This window comes from Eutrigla gurnardus (genome assembly GCF_963514095.1).
Source record: "Eutrigla gurnardus genome assembly, chromosome: 8".
Classification (NCBI taxonomy): domain Eukaryota; kingdom Metazoa; phylum Chordata; class Actinopteri; order Perciformes; family Triglidae; genus Eutrigla; species Eutrigla gurnardus.
The window spans coordinates 13,530,681-13,548,377 of NC_139922.1; the positions used below are offsets into that span (position 1 = coordinate 13,530,681).

Consider the following 17,697-nt stretch of genomic DNA (forward strand, 5'->3'; position numbering starts at 1 on the left):
GAGCAATTAGGACACTCGGCTGTAACTTGGCAGTAGCTCAAATACCTGACACTCTTGCCCAGAATGTGTTTGTAGAAGCTACGGGTGAAGTAGCACTCCAATAACCGGTTGTCATAGACTGCCTTGGCCACCACACGACCCACAAACTTGAAGTAGCTGAGGTGATTGGGGTTGCAGTGGGATGAGGGGTTGATGGTGTATGTGACACGGTCTCCTGGCGAAGTGCGAAACAGGGCGTACATGGGGTTGAACATCTCCCGGGAGATGATCATGTACCATTCCCTCAGCAGGCCACCAGCATCCTGGCCCTCCTCTCCTTCAAAAACAATGTACCTGGAAGAGAAAAGGTGCAGAGTGTGACTCGAGTTGAGTGGTTCTGAATTGAGAGGACACGTAGGTGGATGGAGGGGTGATGGAGCCTTACAGTCTATTCTTCATGTCCTCTGGGCTTTTGCGATGCAGCTCTCTGTACGAGTCCTCAAACACATGATCTCTCCTCACATGCACAGCCATGTCCTCCTTCCTCAGACCTTCATCAAGTCGCTCTAACTCCTGGCGGAAGTACCTACAGAGATGGCCAGAAAGATCAGCATGTCAGTCATTTAAATAGCAAATAACTGTATAAGACAGTATAAGACACAAGTTTAAAGATAATGCCCTTACTTTCTCTTAACATCGAAGTCCAGAATGCGTATATAGTCAACCAGTACTGCAAAAGGCCCATCAGCCAAGTGAGTGGTGGACTGGCGCAGGATCTGGTTAAGCACTGTGCGGTGAGTTTCTGAAAGGAGGAAGAACAAATCATGCTAGACACTGGAAAGAACATCAAAACACAGCTTTGACATTCTCCTTAATTAAATATTTCAGGCTCACCAGCAAAGCGGAGGAACTTCTGGGTGTCCGGTGGCAGGTTTGAAGAGATGTGCATGGAGGATGGTTCCCTGGAAAAGAACGGGTCTAGGGATGAAGGTGTGGCAGGTGTGAGGGGGGCTGGCGACAGCGGTGGAGGCTCATCTTTGATGTGAGACAGCTGGCTCTCCCGGGTGTCTCTCACAGGAGGTTTGCTTTCCCGCTCCGTGGCATGGACGAGGAAGAAGGCCTCCACAGCGGGCTGGAGGACTGTGGAAACAAAACATAAGGGGAACAAATCACTTAACCATGCTCCTTTGACAGACTGAGTACAACATAAATATCATATACAGTATAAAGAAATGCATTATTTAAGAAGGATTCCACTTACCCAGTACGGCATGCTGGTCATGAGACTCCTCCAGCTCTTTCAGGCACTCCCCGAGCATGTCCCATAGTTCATCCAACAGTAGCTGCTCGCTGAGCAGCGGGAGATCCGGAAGTCTTTCCTCACTCTCTGACTGGCTGTTTCCGTCTTCATCTGAAATCCAATTTGAATAATGACCAAACCATTATTCATAGTTTATGCTGTTATCAACTGTGACTGGAGGAGAGAGCATTCAGCATTGGTGAATGAGTCCTTTTTCTGTATCTGTAGTCGATATTAAAATTAACTCCTGTCACTATGAGAAAATGATAAACAAGTTGTGCTCACTGGCTGTGGGGGGTATTTACAGACAAAACAGTGAATCAGCCCGTGTTTTAAATTGTCATAAGCATTCTGCAATGGAGTCCTACCCAGAGGTGCAGGATCCTGCTCTAGAGGAGATGGTTGGTCCACATCCATTGGAGACTCATCTCTCTGGGCCGCCTGGGCTTCTGACATTGACTGCACTTCAGACTACAGAAAACAAACCAGGAAGGACCAGAGGGACAGGATGAGCAACAGGGAAAAACATGGGATTAATGATTAGCATTTGTTTCATAGTAACCATCTCGACAGATGTTGCCATGCATAATGACATTCCAATGATGGACAGAGATGAGGGGAACTGCAGCTGAATAGGGTTGGAGGGCCAAAAGCATGAAGCCATGTCAGCCAGCAAACATACATGATACGTGGAATAGATCAAACCATCTGGAGCAGGCAGCACATTCATATGTAGACCATTTCAACAGTCGAACATGTCAATGCAAAGACAACGATACGGGAAGCAATCGATCACTGGCACATCCATCTTTCTGCGGATATGGCTGCCAATGGTCGTCACGGCAGCAGTGTTCACCATGCGTAAAAACCATTTCAGATAGTAGGCTGAATGGTGACTGCACACTGCATTACATTACATTGTTTACAGATACAATGATACATCACAAGTAATGGGGTAGCTTCAGTTTTACGCCTGTACAGGCAAAGCCTAATTAGACATAAAGCAGGTCAGTAGCTAAAGGCCATTTCATTGCATTATTCGCGATGACCACAACATAACTACACTGTCATGGCCATACTATGTTATTGATGTGCTTTTTGCAACTTTCAAATGGCTTCCTACTGTAAGTGTGTGCAGTGTATGAGTAGGAGTATGCCTGCTGTCAGTGCAGCCCATGCTAACCGTGGAAGCAGCAGCCGTGCCAGCTGGGGGAGCAGCACCAGTGGGGGCATGGGGGGCCGCCACTGAAGATCCTGCAGCGGCGGCGACGGCAGCAGAGGCAGAAGAAGCGGTGGGTGGGGGGGCCTGCTGGAGCCGGCGTGCCCTTTGACCCTCTCTCACCATCTGGATGATGGCGTCAGCCTCAGCCTCTAGCTGACGCACTGCAGCCTGGATACTGCTAGCTGAGCCCAAACTAGTGGATCCTGGCCGTTGGGAGAGGGAGGAGAGGGTTGTTTCACTTGATACATAATCAGGATATTGCACGCATACATCATGAAAACTGTGTAAATGCAACATCTTACCTAAACGCCCCGTCTGTTTGGCTTTCTTGTTGGCGCGGCGTGTGTCCTCACGGAGCTGGATAATGACCTGCAGCACTCGCAAGAAAAACTTCTGCGTGGATGTCTTCGAGGTAAGTGAGCTCATACAGGGAAGCTGTAGTTCACGTCCCCCAAGAGTGCGTTTTTGTGCAGCCACAATGACCACACTCTCCGATCCGTCAAACCTGTGCCCCAACCAACAAACACATACAAGGTAAAGGAAATTGTAGTTGTGGAAGATTTACTTTCATGCAAAAGGAGATACCATAGGGTTTCTAGGGCCAAACTAACTAGTTAAGGTTAAACAGAACAAAGCTCTCTCTTGTCAGTGTGTCAACAACCTAAGTCACTGGGTGGTCCGCAACCATCACTGGCTAACCTGCTAGTCATCTTGCCCTTGAGTCTGCCTGAGATGGAGGAATCCTCAGGAGGGCCATCAGGAGAATGTGAATCCGCTTGTGCCCGTCTCTGCTGCTCCAAGTTGTATTCTCTCAGCTCGGCCAGCAATGTGCCTGAGACAGAGAAAATAGATATTTGTGTAAATTGTAATCATTAGCAACAGATTCTTGAGTTATGGCCAGAAAATATGTTTTGTAACCTATTGCTGAGATGCACCACGTCACGAGAATAATACAGATGAATGCACGTACATTCTGGTGCAATGGATAGACAACCCAAAAACATAATGCCTCCGGCCACACCTATTGCCACCAAGGAGGCATACAAATGTACATAAAGAGAAACAGCATTTGCATCTGTGTAGTTGCCCATCACTGACCTATCTGTTTGCAGAGAGTGTATCCGAGGTGTCTAGCTCCGCTGAGCAGCAGTCTGAGCACAGTGTCTCTGGTGGCACCATCTCCTCTGGATAACTGCAGCAGGATGTTGGCTGCATCCTCCAGACCCTCCTCCGAACACGAGTGAGATGTCAACACCTTGTAGGGAGAAGGAAAGGAGTTATGAGAAAAAATATTAGGGTTATTAATCAAGTTGCAGAAAGACGTGAGAAACCAATAAATTGCCTAGTAATCAAAACGGTGAAAAGGAGTACATGATTTTGTCAAAACATCTTTATAAAAGCTCCCAATGATAAGTGCCCGTTTGTCCTGCAGTGAAAAGAAAAGAATACTGTATGCTGTGTGACTGTTGAGTAACTGATCCGTATGGCTACCGAACATGCATGAGTCCAGGTTGCAAGAACTGAACTCTGAATAGCCTGCACAAACAACATTTGTTGTCTTTGGAATTCTCTTGATCTTTTATGTGTAGTTTATACACCTATTCATTTGTGTTTTAAGAAGTGCTTTATAAATACATTTTGTTTGCTGGCTCAATGAGACTCGGGTAGCTTTCAGGCAAACCGGCGAAAAGATTTTACGAAAAGATATAAAACAAGCATAACCCTACAGCGACAAACCAAACATGCCTCTCAACTCGAGATTTAAAATTTGGTTCTCCCTCTCAACTTACTTTGCAAACAGACTCGCCTCAATTCTCAAAAAAATGTGCAAAGTTACAATTTTCCACGAGCAGTGATGAAAATAGACATACATTCCACGATTACAGCATAAAAGACACCCTATGACCTTTTCCCCCCCTCGTACCTCCACAGATAGTTGAAGCTGTTTTTCTGTGAGTCCACTGGAGGCCATCTTGTCAGTCTCTGTACTGCTAGTAGTGCCCCTCAGTTTCCCTGTTGTGGTGAAACCCACCAAAATGCACATTATTTTTTTTACTGAAATCCTTGTTACACTGAAAATCTGATGACATTTTATTTTTTGAATAAATGTACACTACCTGTAGAGGTAATTCCAGTGGATGTGGGTATTGAGATTGTTGTAGAGGATGTCTGGGAGGCTGCTAGACTTGTCCCTGAGGATGTACCCTGGGCTAAAGCTACCACAGAGGCCCCGAGGCTTGCCACAGTAGGCTGGGTAGAGCCCGCTGACACAGTGCCCTGTGTTGTGATTGGGGCTGTGACTCCTGAGCTGGTTGTCGCGTTTGGGATGGCAGCCTGTGGGGTGGGGTGTCCAGCAGGCACCTCTGTGGCCTTGTTGTCAGGCAGGGCAATGGATATGAGGGAGAGCAGTCGCAGCAGCTTTTCAGTGAGCAAGGAGCTTCGTCTGATTACAGGGTGGGACAGCATGTTCATCAGCTGGCCTAGAGGAGAGGTCTCCAGGCTTAACTGAGCCCCCTCAGCCTCTGCACTGCCCCCCAGAGGCACTGTCTTCATAGAAGCTTTGCCCTTTCGGCTGACATTCATGTTGTCCAGCTTGACCAGCAGGTCCCAAAAATCAGTGGAGATTCCCAGAGACTGGAGAGTAGCGGCAGTTGAGCTGAAGGAGTTCTGGGTGTTGGAGGGATTGGAGCTGGGGTTACTCAGAGATCCTGACCTGGATCCCCCACCTCCGCCCCCTCCCACAGAGGTGATTGAACAGAGACGAGAGTCCAGGTCAGATGAAGATGCTGACAGATCCTTGCAGCGCTGCTGGGTGAAGTGGCTGGGGAATACCTGCAGGGACAGACAAGAAATAAAAAGGACTTAAATATTATAACTTCAAGATTTTTTTTTTTTTTTTTTTAAATTGCAAACATACAATAGATAATCAATCAAATATAGATGAAGATAAGTAGACTCACCTTAGCTAGCTGGATGAGTGTGTCCAACACGTGCCGACAGACCACTGGAGCAGCTTGTGGGTGGATGTGGACAGTGGAACCTCCACCTGCAGCACACGTCACACCCGCAGCAGCGCCTGGCACTCCTGCCAGTGTTCCAGAACTTGTAGAACCCCCAGCTGAGTGCCGGTCAGCGTGCTTCCTACCGGATGCCCGCTGAATCTGGAAAATGTTCGTCCGGCAGCCCAAGGCTGCGTCCATTGAAACAGAGAGCCAGGAAAGCTGGCTGGAGCTGCGAGACTCCACCCTGTTCAGTAGCTCTAAGGAGGAAGATGAGGACGAAGAGGAGGAGGAGGATGAAGAGGAGAGGGAAGAGGTAGCAGAGCCTTTTCCTGCACAGCCTCCCTGGGTGCTCCTCTTGCCACGAGAGTCTTCTAGACGTGAGGTCTCCACACACACCTCACTCTCACTGCTGCGTTGGAGGATGGACAACAGGCTGCGGATGACCCAGCCACGAGTCTGAGAGTGGTAGCAGAGGTTCCTGAGCACACGGTGGAGACGGCTAGTGTTAAGCTTCGGTTCATCCACAAAGAGCAAAACCAGCAAGCATGACAAGGCCTCGTGGTCCAGCAGCAATCTACCGCGCAGACGCAACAAGGAGTCCACGCTGGAACTGGATGGTCTGAGGAAACAAAAGAATAACACATATAAAGTTTGTCATCTGTCAAAAGAGCAGTATGAGTTGATCAAGAGTCCCTTATACATATTGTCATTTAAGAAAAAACCCTTAAATATGAAGTCTCAAAACAGGGATATTAGACAACCATCTCCTCTCACCTGTGGTTCGTTCCTCCTCCCATCTGAAATGTGCCTCCTCTCTGCACAGCAAGTCGGGTATACTGGACACCACGATTGCTCCCTAACCGACTGGTGAAGGCAGGTGAGCGCAAGATGGCTGATAGGGCTGATGATGAGCTATGACCAAACAACCTCTCATGCATCAGTTGCCTCTGGCGTGCCTCTTGCTCTCTACGCAACGCAGCTGCTTCAGCAGCAATGTCCGGGGGCATGACCGCCAATACACTGTCTTCCATGTCCTCCAGTACGCTACGGCGGAGCTCCGAGGGCAGTGTCTGGATGAAGGTGACGGGATCCAGAGGGGTGTCTCCCTGTGTGGGCTGTTGGGCTAGCTCCCTGCGCTGCTGCTCTGCTCGTTGCTGGGCAAGAACCTAAGACAATCAATGGTATGCTTAGTTACATGAACTGATTACCTCTACATTTAGTGATTTGCTTAGAAATCAGATTTTGTATTTTTCTCCAGATGGCAGGTCTAACAGTAAGCATTTTGTCGACTTAATCTTATTTAAATGAAGATTGTCTCACCTCCTCCTGGATAGCAGGTGGCAAGGCTGCCAGGAACTCAGGGCTGACCTCTGTAACTCCTGGTCCTCCCAGTACAGCTGCAGTAGTGGAAGGTAGGGTGGTGGCAGCAGGAGGACGGGAGGGTGGTCTGATGCCAAGCTGATTTTGTAGCACCTCTCGACGGATGTCTTCAGGCAGAGCTGCCAGGAAAGAGGGATCCACACCCTCTGGCAAACTGATGCCTGCCAAGGCGAAAACTTGATAAGATGTAATATTTGATTAAAAATATGGAAAACTGCAACAACAACAAAAAAAAGTAGGACAGCAAAAATGTTTTACCAGCAAGTGGGTCCTCATCGTCATTGCTGGTGGATGGGAGGGGCTCTTCCTGGATGGCCTGAGACTGGCTGTCAGCGCTATCACTCCGGGGCATCGTTTCCCCGGGTGATGAGATGGAAGTAGAGCTGTAAATATAAGCAAAAAAAGTACGTACTGTCAGTCTGTAGCACTATGTGTGATGAATAACTGATTTAAAGAACGAAAGAGGCTGGTGAGGAATGCTGGCTTCAACTAAATGTATCCCATTAAGTAATGCACTGAACAGAATGACATGCACTGGTGATGAAAACAGGGTAGGTATTGTATACAATCTAGAACTTGTAAAAATGTATAGTTATCTGTTCAAGAGATACCAGTTACATGCTACTGCTTTTGAACATTTAGTCAGGGATGATACTTCAAGCTACTAACCCAGTCTCTGCATCCGTTTGCCTGTCAGTCAGCCCACTCTCCCCGCTGACAGACAGCTCCCGAGACAGCTGAGTGGGCTGGGCAGAGTTGGGAGCAGCTTCTTCCTGAGTGGCAGACGCAGGGCTGCTGGTATCCATGGGTGACCCTTCCAGTTGTGACACACCCACTACTGCAGGCTCTGAGGTCTCCACAATGTCTGGACTTAGAGAGGCTGATGGGGAAAAAACAATGAGGGTAGTTAGGAAGAGTCTGAACAAATGTACTGTAGCACAATTTCTTTAGTAATTGATTTACATGTCACAGTGTTCAGATGATTGGATGACAGATCCTAGCTACAAGCACGGTCAACACAATTTACATTACAGATCTGTGTCCTTACTGCTGGCCAGTCGTATAAAGAGAGTTTTCAAAGTTAGTCTACCTTCCCTGCCTTCATCCAATGCTCCTCCTCCACCTCCACCACTTCCTCCGACTCTCTCACCGATTGTGGGTGCTGGGGACATTTCCATCTGAGATGCCTCCGCTTCACTGTTAGGCCTGTCAGCTGCAGACAAAGGTGGAAGGCCTGCCCCTGCCAGAGCAGCCAGTGAGCTTGCATGCGACTCAGCCAGTAGCAGGTCAGCAATTGGCTGGTGGACCTGTTGACTGATCGCAGTCTCCAGGGAGACTAGGGCCTGTTCATGAGGAGCAGGTGTGGTGGGAGTGACCTCTCCAGATGGGGGAGCAGTGAGGAAGCCCTCTGAAACCCTGGGTGGGTCCAGACATGACACTGTACCACCATGAGCCTGCTCACCCTCTGCAACATTCAGAGAGAAAACTTATGTGAAGACAGGAATATAGATATAGCTTTTATACATTCTTGAGTGGAATATATATATATATATATATATATATAGCAGATCTTATTCTTTCAGTGACTTAAGATAGATTACATGATTCATAAATAGTGAAATAACTTATTCTGAAAATACAACCAAATATGTGTGTAGCTGTTTTTCTCTGTGCTGACAAACAGCTATCAAAGCTTACTAATCAAACCGACCCAATTTTAAAAAACAGAAAATTCTTGTACACACAATCTGTTCCAAACATTTTCAAGCTATTAATGAGTAATGTTCAAAGAGGAGGGTCCAAAGCAACTTAAATAACAAAATGTTGATTGATAATTTTCTACATTGATGACAAGGGCCTCCACTGAGGAAGGCAGTAAGTTGTATAGTTATCTCCTGAACGGGGTGAACAATCCTGATCCCCAACAACAACACAACTTACTACCTCACCACAGCACAGCCAACTGCAGGAAAATGCAATACATACGATAAACATAAGACAACATTGTATTTCAGAGATCATACATAAATATTTGTAAGATAGTAAGGAGACAATCATATAGAGACGCGATGCTCGCAACACATTGCCCTCAAAACCATTGTTTCCTATACTATATATAGCAGTATAATGGATAGTAGCGACATTTCTCCGTGTGATCAGGGCCGAAGACAGTCATTATTTGCAGGATAACAATAGATCTGTTGCAGCAGATGGAGATGTCCAGCTGGTATAGCGCTGCCATAAGAAAGACAGTAGACTGTATAGTTATCTCCCAGATCTGGTGTGATCCTAAAACTATACAAACTACTACCTCATCCCACAGCACGCTCTGCTGGCTGCTTGACTCTGGGGGTCCATCACTGTGATGTGTCCATTCCTGACAAGAATCTTAACATTAGACAGGACCAAAAATAGAATATATACAAATGTCAGTACCTGCAGTGTTCTCTGCACCATTTACTGTCCCCAATCCAGAACCCTATGAACAAAAACACCAAACGAGTGAATAAAAAGGTCATAATGCATGCACTTCAATGAAAATTCCTCCTCCTACACAGAGCAGATACACATTTATGATTTGCCAACCTGCAGGCTCTGTTCCCTAGCCTGTTCTGCTCCAGAGGGCCTCCTCTCGTTCTGTTTAGACTCCTCCTCCTCAGCCAACTGCCTCCTTCTCTTCTCCCTACGCTCTTCCAGTTCCTCATCTCGCAGACTTTCCAGGTGCTGCAGGATAGGCACCTTCACCACTGAAAGCAGATACACATGTCAGAATTGATCCTTTGTTGCATCTGTGGCATAAAAAAGGGTGAAAAGTCAACAAGACCAATCAATGCCACTTTTAAGACATTAAGCATGGTATATTGAGCTAAATAATTAAAAACAGCTTCATTGATCAGATATTGAGAAGAAATTAAAGATTAATGTGGGATTAGATATTATCATTCACTCCTATTGATTTGCTCTTTCTGAATCCCAATCCTTGCTTCTGCCAGCATGATCATACAAATGAAGGTTATGTGGCTCTGCCACTGTGGTTAGTAACAAAGTGGACCAAAATAGAGCTAATATGCAACAAACCAACTACTTTAAAATGCTAGAGTTTTCATGCTTTTAGTTTAGTAAGAAACCTGCTGGACCATATGTTAAACCAAGTAGTGCAATACAAAGCAGATGCTCAAAGGGTCTAAATTTCTGAAATGCTTAAATAGGAAAAAGCATGCTAAACTCAGCGACATCTCAACTTATAACACAGGCTTTGCTTTTGGCCACATAACCTTCTTCAATGCATTAGAATTCCATGATCAAAAAATGAGACTCCAAACAAGATTTGATCATCATCACAATGTGGTCAAACTACTGGAGTGAAACACTGAATACATCTAACTACTAAGTCAACATATCCTAATTAATAGTGATCCGTTTCTCACGTTTTCCCAAAACCCCTCATAAAAATGCTTTTCATGATGCAATGATGCCAAGTCACCAACATAAGACCAACCTGCTACACAGTCGTGCATACTCTCAGCATCCAGCACTTTACACTCATCTGTCCACCTAGTTAAGGCAGTTGGAATACTAGAGAGGGTGCCTAGAGAGACAAAAGTAAAAACCATGTTAGGGATTCAGGCTAATACTAAGCCAAAAAACTGTTGCATGTCAACAACCAATAATGATTCTCACCTGCTTGTCCCCCAGTACTGCTCTGCTCATGGAAAAAGTCATCCAGCAACTCGTCATCAGAACGAGCGATGATGTGCACATCCTCATTTCCAACCAAAAGGCGGGCACGACCACGAGACTGCAGAGGCAGGGAGCTGGACAGCTGTAAAATGTCTGCTGCAGCACTGGGGCCCAACAATCTAAAGAATGGGGTGGAGGATTTTGAAATCAGCATTATAAATCAAACACAGAATAGCCGCGGAGCCGTAGATCTTGTTTTACAAAGAAACCAAAAAACAAAACAAAACATGCTTTCACCTTTGCAAGATGAGTGGAGGGTTGGGCTGACGGTTGCCAGGGTAGTGGACATGGATGGTGTGTCCGCTGTTGGCAGTGAGCTGCCGCAGGGTTCGCTGGCTGCGACCCATGCCCTGTGCCAGGCGGCTGCTAGTGCCTGCAACACCTAGGGTGAGGGAACCGTGGTCTGCATGACGAACCATCAGTGGGTGGGAGCTGGGGATGTTGCCTGGGGAGGGCGGGATGTCAGCTGATGGAAAAACAACAGAAGTGGGCAAAATTAGAGAAAATTAATATTTGGCATCAGCTGTTTTTTGTTTTGTTTGTAATTCTCCTTATTTAGGATGTCAATGCTTAATTTAAAATGTTTAACTTATGTTGTTCATAAATCGCCCTGCTTACCGTTGTTGGAGAACATGTTGTCAAACTCTATGATGAGGTCATCATCCCGGTCAAACCTTTCGAAGCGGATGTGTGGTGCGGCATTGATGTCAGGGAAGTCCTCATCCAACTCCATCTCTGAACCCTCATCGTCATCATCCTCATCTCCTTCTTCATCATCCTTGAGGAAGTAGCAGCCATGAGTCTTTAGGATACGCACAAATCAATACTTTTTTTACTGAACCTTATCGCATTAATCCATACCTGATCCTCCTCCTCCTCTTCTTCCTCCTCTTCCTCTTCATCCTGACTGTCTTCATCGTCATTGCTGCCACTCGAATCTTCCTCCTGTGTGTGCTCCTCGTCCTCTGGTTCCAGGATGTTCATGGAGTCTGATGGAAGAGAGAAACACAGAGCCCATTACAAGAAGATCTTAAAAAACTGAGAAGTGGCAGTGAAACCAGTTGGGACATTTGTTTGACTCAACAGAACTGTGTGTGTGTGTGTGTGTGTATTCGTCATAGCAAATAGCCAATGTCTTACCTTCCCGGTTGGCCTGAAGTGTGGATGTCTGGCTGATATTGGAGGGGGCCTCATCCATCAACACATCCTCTTGTGATTCATCTTCACCACTGCGTCCCACTGATTGACAGAACAAACAAGTGATACATCAGGCCTGGGTTTCCTTATATGAAATACTTGAGGCTTTTGTTGCTGCATTCAGTTATTCTTTCATTGTAATTATATACTTATCTTTGTATGTATCTGGTTGACTCACCTATAATTGTGCTGTTGACAGTGCCAGCATCTCTCTCCAACAGCTCATCAATGAGATCCACCAATTCATTTTCTACCTAAAAAGCACAAGACATAAAATACAACCGCAATGTCAGCCATAAAGTGAGAAAAAGGACACAAAACATTGGGGCTCAATTATCAACATTTTGTAATACCACATTATATTATCGCTAGTAGATATTTATCTCCGTCAGTGTGGGGTGTTCATGAGATTATTTGCGTATCTGTATATATGTATTTGTGTCTGTGGCTAATATTACTAATGATATGGCTGGGGCTATAAGCCTGGGATATTTTGTGCTCTTTTATGGCTGTATAACTCAAGAACCTCTTGTGGTTTACGGTGATTTGGCAATTTTTTAGTTGACTCCTTGCTTTTTTCATAACTTGTCAACAGGGGGCATACATGTTCAACAACTCCTTCTCCTAATTTTTTTAAAAAGAATTAGCAGATTATTTTCATACCAAATATGTTAAGATCCACTAAAGTCAGGTTAGATGTATGAACCCCAATATCTTCAATGCCATCTTGCCTGAAGGGAGCTGGGAGGGTTAATAGAGTGAGATTCAACTCTTCTTTGTTTTGGAGGCGGAGGGATACACACCTGGTGAAGGTCTGCACTCCTGAGTGCACTTTGCTAGATATAGGTTTAGTGAAACTCGATTTGGGTATTCTGTGTAAAACAATTTCAATCACCTGCATAGCCTGTGTGCTGAGAACCTCTGGCTGGCCAGCAATGACCACAGTGTCTCCCTCCGTCTCTCCATCCATCAGGTCGTTGTCTGTTCCCGCCACCCTGTGGTTGCCCTCCACTGGCTCAGCCTCACCGGACTCTCCTGGAACACATGCCACAAATCAGCACCAGACATAGGAAACACTAGACATAGAGAAGTGAAGGCATCTCATCTCATCTGATGTGTATACCTTGGTCCTGAGTGTTGCTGTTGCTGTCCCTGGCAGTGCCCACTGTGTCATGTTCTGTCTTGTTCTTGCTGGAGCCTCCTTTACCACCAAACAGACTGCTGGGCTGATTAACAATGCGGGACAGAGTCTCCAGAGGCTTCAGGGCAGCATTCACAGTGTTGGCCATATTGGGACTAAACAAAATGATGAGGAAGAATAGTGTCAGTTTACACCGATTTTATAAACGGGCAAATTAAACTTTTTTTCAAATTAAATTTTGTGCTATACGGCTAACTAATTTCAAGGGGCTGTCAGCCCTTGGTTCTGGCTGGTACAAACAATACAGGATTAAAAAAAAAAAATGTTTTATGCAAATTCACTAGACACATTTGTTAGACTTCAAGGATACACACAATATTTTTGGGTGAGTAACACTGACTGTTAACAACTTTTGTTTGATTACAAGAAAGTTCCACAGGCCCTATTGGTGACTAATCTACAGATGCAGGCTCCTGGCCTACTACAAACTAAACTGTGAAAATAATTTAATATGGTGCAATCATATACCTGGACAAATCCAAACTGTGAGGCACACGGGCCAAGTCGTTGACCAGTCCTTTCTTAAGAAAGAGCCTTATGATATTGTTCATGCCATTGTGTTGTGTCTTGGCTGCTGCTGTGCTATAGAAACTGGACGTGGAAGGACATGATTCCATGATGGTGCTGATGATGCACATCACTGCCTGAAGCCTGTGAAAAGATGCGTGAAGACCAAGAGTGAGAATGGGAGTATGGGTTTGTACAGATCCCTATAAATTCTTAAATCAATCACGGGTTATAGAATCAATTTCATGGTGGTTTACATATTTTTTTATACTGCTTACCTGGCATGTTTTTCAGCACCTTCTATCATTGCTAGTGCTCGACTAAGGGCAGCCTTCACCTCATTGACCAGAGCCACCTGGGCATCAGTGCCTGTACCGGCAGCGGCCAGGCTGGCTAGGAAGAGACGGGCCAAGGCTGGGGTGTCCTTATCCTCTGAATTCTGAGTGTGGGGCAGTAAGTGGTCGAGCACAAAGGCTAGAACACTACAGTCCTGTAGGGATAGAGTGAGGTCAAAGATTAAGAGGAAATACTGACAGTAAAGGCATAACAGTGCTGTGAAAGGCTGACAAGATTTTGTTTGACCACCCACCTCTTTAATAAGCTCAGACTGTCCAGCAGTGTAGCAGTAGGAGGCGATTAGAGTAGCAATGCCCACGTACGAGCGCACAAGTTCAGCCAGCAGTCTCAGGATGGTGGAGGTAGGCATTAAAGGCTTGCTTGCCTTTACCTTAGCTGCTTTACCCTCCTCTGAGCTGGTACTCTTCTCTCCCTCCTGTTCTTTCTTTTCTTCTCGCATATCTTCTGGTGTGGACGCTAAGGATGTTAGGACAACGAAATGATAAGATACACAGATCATATAAAGTACGCACACTTAGATGGTGGATCTGTAGCACATTTTTTAAATTCCTAACATGACAAATAACCATGAACAATCCAAAGCAACATTCTACAGTATGCTTTTAAGTGTGGATTTTCATTTAATCCTTCAAATTATTGGTGCACTAAACTTTTGAATTGGTATACAAATTACAGTAAATAAAGACTATCTGCTACACTGTTGGCAGGGCACATAATTGGCATCGGCCACCAGCCAAATGCTGGTAAAACATGCAAGTGGCTGGAATATTTTATTCACTCACCAGCCCACAAAAAAGCAATGTTACTATATTGAACATTTTAACATTCACAAGCCATTTGGCCGGGGGACAGCATATTATATTCTGCATCCTGACTGTTGGCATTCAGAATTTGACTATACTGTATAGTGCTTCTTACCATAAACAACAAATAGTAACAACACAGTAAAACTGTGTGAAAAGGATGACAGAGTATTGGATAAGTGCAGTTACTTTGCACAAATATTCTGACATAATTTAAAAAGATAACCTTTAGACTCACCTTCTCCTTGTGGCGTGCCAGACTGGGAAGACTCAGCCACACCTCCATCAGCAGAAAACACTTGAGCCTAACAAGAAAAGACACGGCTTTACTATTAACTGTGGAGATGACACATTTCTTGATTCATTACAGGACAACTCCTCATTGAGACTCACATTGATATGGAATGCAGATTGGGAGTCAAAGTCGCTGCCTTGCCGGGTGAGTCTGTACTGCTGGTAAACGTCATCCCCAACATCCTGCAATATCTGGCACAGGTCCGGCCCACCAGGCACCGCTGCTGCACGTTCTTCTGGACGCTCAGCTGTGCAACACAGACACACACACTTAGCTGGAATCTTCAAATAACTATTTTCATTAAAATTATATGTATGTCCTAAAAATGGACAGCTGTCAAGGTCTTATTAAAATCGTATTATTTTCTTACGTTCTTCAGGAGCATGGTAGGCAGCCAGAGCATTGAGCATATCATAGATGACTTCCTTGATAGTGTCAGGGATAGGTGGTAGGGGAGACAGTTTCAAAGGAGTGGTCTTAACCAGCTGCACAGCATTGGGCCCCTTAATTCGAAGGTTCTCAAACTCGTCATCAGAGGCTGTAGAAGAAAATTTGAGTATGAGTTTATCAGGGGTAAATATATAGACATGACTGGAAAGCTAAATAACTCCATTAATCCAATTTGCACATTAATTCTTTACTGTACTCTTTAGAGGAAATTTGTTTAGTTTGAACACAGAAATATTTAAAACAAGATATAAACAGGAGAAGAACATTAAAACACCACAAGATTATTACACTGTACAGCAATTATACCTTTTTAGTGTTTGTAAATAGCTATAATGCATTTTATGGGCGGAGTCAAACTGGTGGCAGAAAGTGGACACAAGACGGGCAGTGTTATATTAATAAGCTAACAATTTGCATTGGGGTAAGTTTACTGACCCGTACTCACTGTGCACCCAAGGCTTAGCCAAATTTGTGCTCAGTTGTGTAAAGTATATCTCATATACCAGACATAATATTACCGTATGTCCCATTCATTCATTGAATGCCGTTATGTTAGCTAGCTAAACTGTTTACATGCTACTTCTGCTTGCACAACCATCCTGCTAAGGTTGATCCGTGGTGTTGACCATTATAAATAAGCAACATTGTGGTTGCTAGTGTTACTAATTTATCGGGATTGACCACATCATTGATTTTGTTATTGTGTGTGACAACCACTGGGGAAAAATTATATGAAATGAGCACTGCTAAGTCGATAATTCAGGATGTTGTCTGTCCAATGAGTCCGAACATTCAACTTGTTTTTCTGCCACCACAATGACTGGTTAACTGCAGTGACGTCCACTCCAAAATGTGAAACTCACCTGTGCCAGCTCCCCGGGGTGCAGGCAGTGCAATACGGACGCAGTTGCTGGCGGTTTCAGCAAAGCATTCAGGGTTACGGCAGGCGGCAGGGCCCAGGACGCGAAGGATATAATTGATTTCTCTGGAACCAAGGCTGCCTGATACCACTCCTGATGTGGTACTACCTGCTCCGCTAGTCACAGCTGACCTCACCACCTATGACAATAGATTGTTGAGGATTTTTTTTATGGTATCAACAAACAAATGATATGCTTACAGTATTGAGTATTATTGTTTAAGAAGTATGAGAATAGACTAACCTTCTCCATGGTGTGCCGCAGCGTGGCTGGATCTTCTATGATGTGTCTGAACAGCAGAGTCACAAGCGGGGTGAAACCATTGAAGCCGGAGCTCTGCGTCAGCCCCAGAATCATCCTTGTGCTCTTCAGCTCAGCAAACATCATAGCATAGTGGTGATTGCGTGTAAGACGCAAACACAGACGCAATGTGGCGTGGAGGGTGTCTGGGTCCACGGGAACACTAATCATACTGACACAGGCACGGATGAGAACGGTGGTCATGTCCTCGGTCAGGCCCTGTACAACAATATCCGCGCTCTGAGAGCTTTCAGGCTCCAGGGAAGGTGGGGGGCCAGAAGTGGTCTCCTTCAGCTGGGTGGTATCATCCTTGGGAACACTCATTTCCACTGCTGCTCCTGAGTCCAGATCAGTCTGAGTTTCATCCACTTTGCTCCTGTCTCCCTCTTCTCTCTCCGAGTCAGTGATGCTACCAGTCTTGGCAGGCTTGGGCACACGAGGCACTCTCTGGACAGTCAACATCACTGGCCTCCTGTTACCGGTCTCTTCATTTACCTGCCGGATAGATAGGTTTTCAATTAAAAAAAGGACTCCAGGAAACTCTACTAACAAAACCAACCATTAAAAAAATAAAAACAAAGAGTCCAAGGATTGTTGTTAGGTATTCTCTGGCAGTGAAGTTTACCTGCACCATGGTGTTAAACTGCACAGTGTATCTCCGGCGTCCAGCTGTGAAGCGGACACTGCTCTCCCCGGCCCTCCATGCTGAGTCAATGGTACTGTTGTTTGATGCACTGTAACTACACCAACGGCCTGAGCGATCATCAAACCATCGCCAGTTATTCCCGTTAGGCTGCAGATACTAAAGACAGGCAGAGAGAGAGAGAACTCATTAATTGTGGTGCACAAAATACAACCAACACCTCACAATATTACATTAATTCAACGCCTCGACACAAACAACTTAAATATATTTTTAAGTTGACACTGTAGTTGTATTTATGGAAGGAATGTTGGATGGGATTACATGTATTAGTCCGTTTTGCCCAACTCCTGTATACTCAGTACCCAAACGTTAACCTTCTTGTCTAGACACAGCTCAT

The 17,697-nt window shown here is 45.3% G+C and overlaps 2 protein-coding genes across 2 annotated transcripts in view; one reads left to right on the forward strand and one right to left on the reverse strand.

The window, feature by feature from the left end:
* Window positions 1-17,697, forward strand: part of ribc1 (RIB43A domain with coiled-coils 1) — a 119,351-nt gene that overhangs the window by 56,570 nt on the left and 45,084 nt on the right. The window lies entirely within an intron of this gene.
* huwe1 (HECT, UBA and WWE domain containing E3 ubiquitin protein ligase 1) overlaps window positions 1-17,697 on the reverse strand; it is a 43,427-nt gene that overhangs the window by 4,333 nt on the left and 21,397 nt on the right. The window contains exons 40-77 of the mRNA XM_084014403.1: window positions 17,280-17,456; window positions 16,598-17,149; window positions 16,298-16,493; window positions 15,355-15,522; window positions 15,083-15,231; window positions 14,928-14,994; window positions 14,119-14,342; window positions 13,808-14,019; window positions 13,491-13,673; window positions 12,945-13,117; window positions 12,717-12,856; window positions 12,000-12,075; window positions 11,765-11,863; window positions 11,486-11,613; window positions 11,243-11,402; window positions 10,862-11,090; window positions 10,565-10,743; window positions 10,383-10,472; window positions 9,470-9,630; window positions 9,320-9,362; window positions 7,974-8,348; window positions 7,553-7,763; window positions 7,142-7,266; window positions 6,824-7,059; window positions 6,278-6,669; window positions 5,462-6,122; window positions 4,619-5,333; window positions 4,426-4,514; window positions 3,600-3,756; window positions 3,201-3,333; window positions 2,804-3,006; window positions 2,463-2,704; window positions 1,648-1,750; window positions 1,241-1,390; window positions 874-1,119; window positions 664-781; window positions 425-565; window positions 46-333 (exon numbers count right to left, since the gene is read on the reverse strand). Of these exons, the coding sequence (XP_083870529.1) occupies window positions 46-333; window positions 425-565; window positions 664-781; window positions 874-1,119; window positions 1,241-1,390; window positions 1,648-1,750; window positions 2,463-2,704; window positions 2,804-3,006; window positions 3,201-3,333; window positions 3,600-3,756; window positions 4,426-4,514; window positions 4,619-5,333; window positions 5,462-6,122; window positions 6,278-6,669; window positions 6,824-7,059; window positions 7,142-7,266; window positions 7,553-7,763; window positions 7,974-8,348; window positions 9,320-9,362; window positions 9,470-9,630; window positions 10,383-10,472; window positions 10,565-10,743; window positions 10,862-11,090; window positions 11,243-11,402; window positions 11,486-11,613; window positions 11,765-11,863; window positions 12,000-12,075; window positions 12,717-12,856; window positions 12,945-13,117; window positions 13,491-13,673; window positions 13,808-14,019; window positions 14,119-14,342; window positions 14,928-14,994; window positions 15,083-15,231; window positions 15,355-15,522; window positions 16,298-16,493; window positions 16,598-17,149; window positions 17,280-17,456 (7,991 nt within the window). The remainder of the gene's footprint in view (window positions 1-45; window positions 334-424; window positions 566-663; window positions 782-873; window positions 1,120-1,240; window positions 1,391-1,647; window positions 1,751-2,462; window positions 2,705-2,803; window positions 3,007-3,200; window positions 3,334-3,599; window positions 3,757-4,425; window positions 4,515-4,618; window positions 5,334-5,461; window positions 6,123-6,277; window positions 6,670-6,823; window positions 7,060-7,141; window positions 7,267-7,552; window positions 7,764-7,973; window positions 8,349-9,319; window positions 9,363-9,469; window positions 9,631-10,382; window positions 10,473-10,564; window positions 10,744-10,861; window positions 11,091-11,242; window positions 11,403-11,485; window positions 11,614-11,764; window positions 11,864-11,999; window positions 12,076-12,716; window positions 12,857-12,944; window positions 13,118-13,490; window positions 13,674-13,807; window positions 14,020-14,118; window positions 14,343-14,927; window positions 14,995-15,082; window positions 15,232-15,354; window positions 15,523-16,297; window positions 16,494-16,597; window positions 17,150-17,279; window positions 17,457-17,697) is intronic.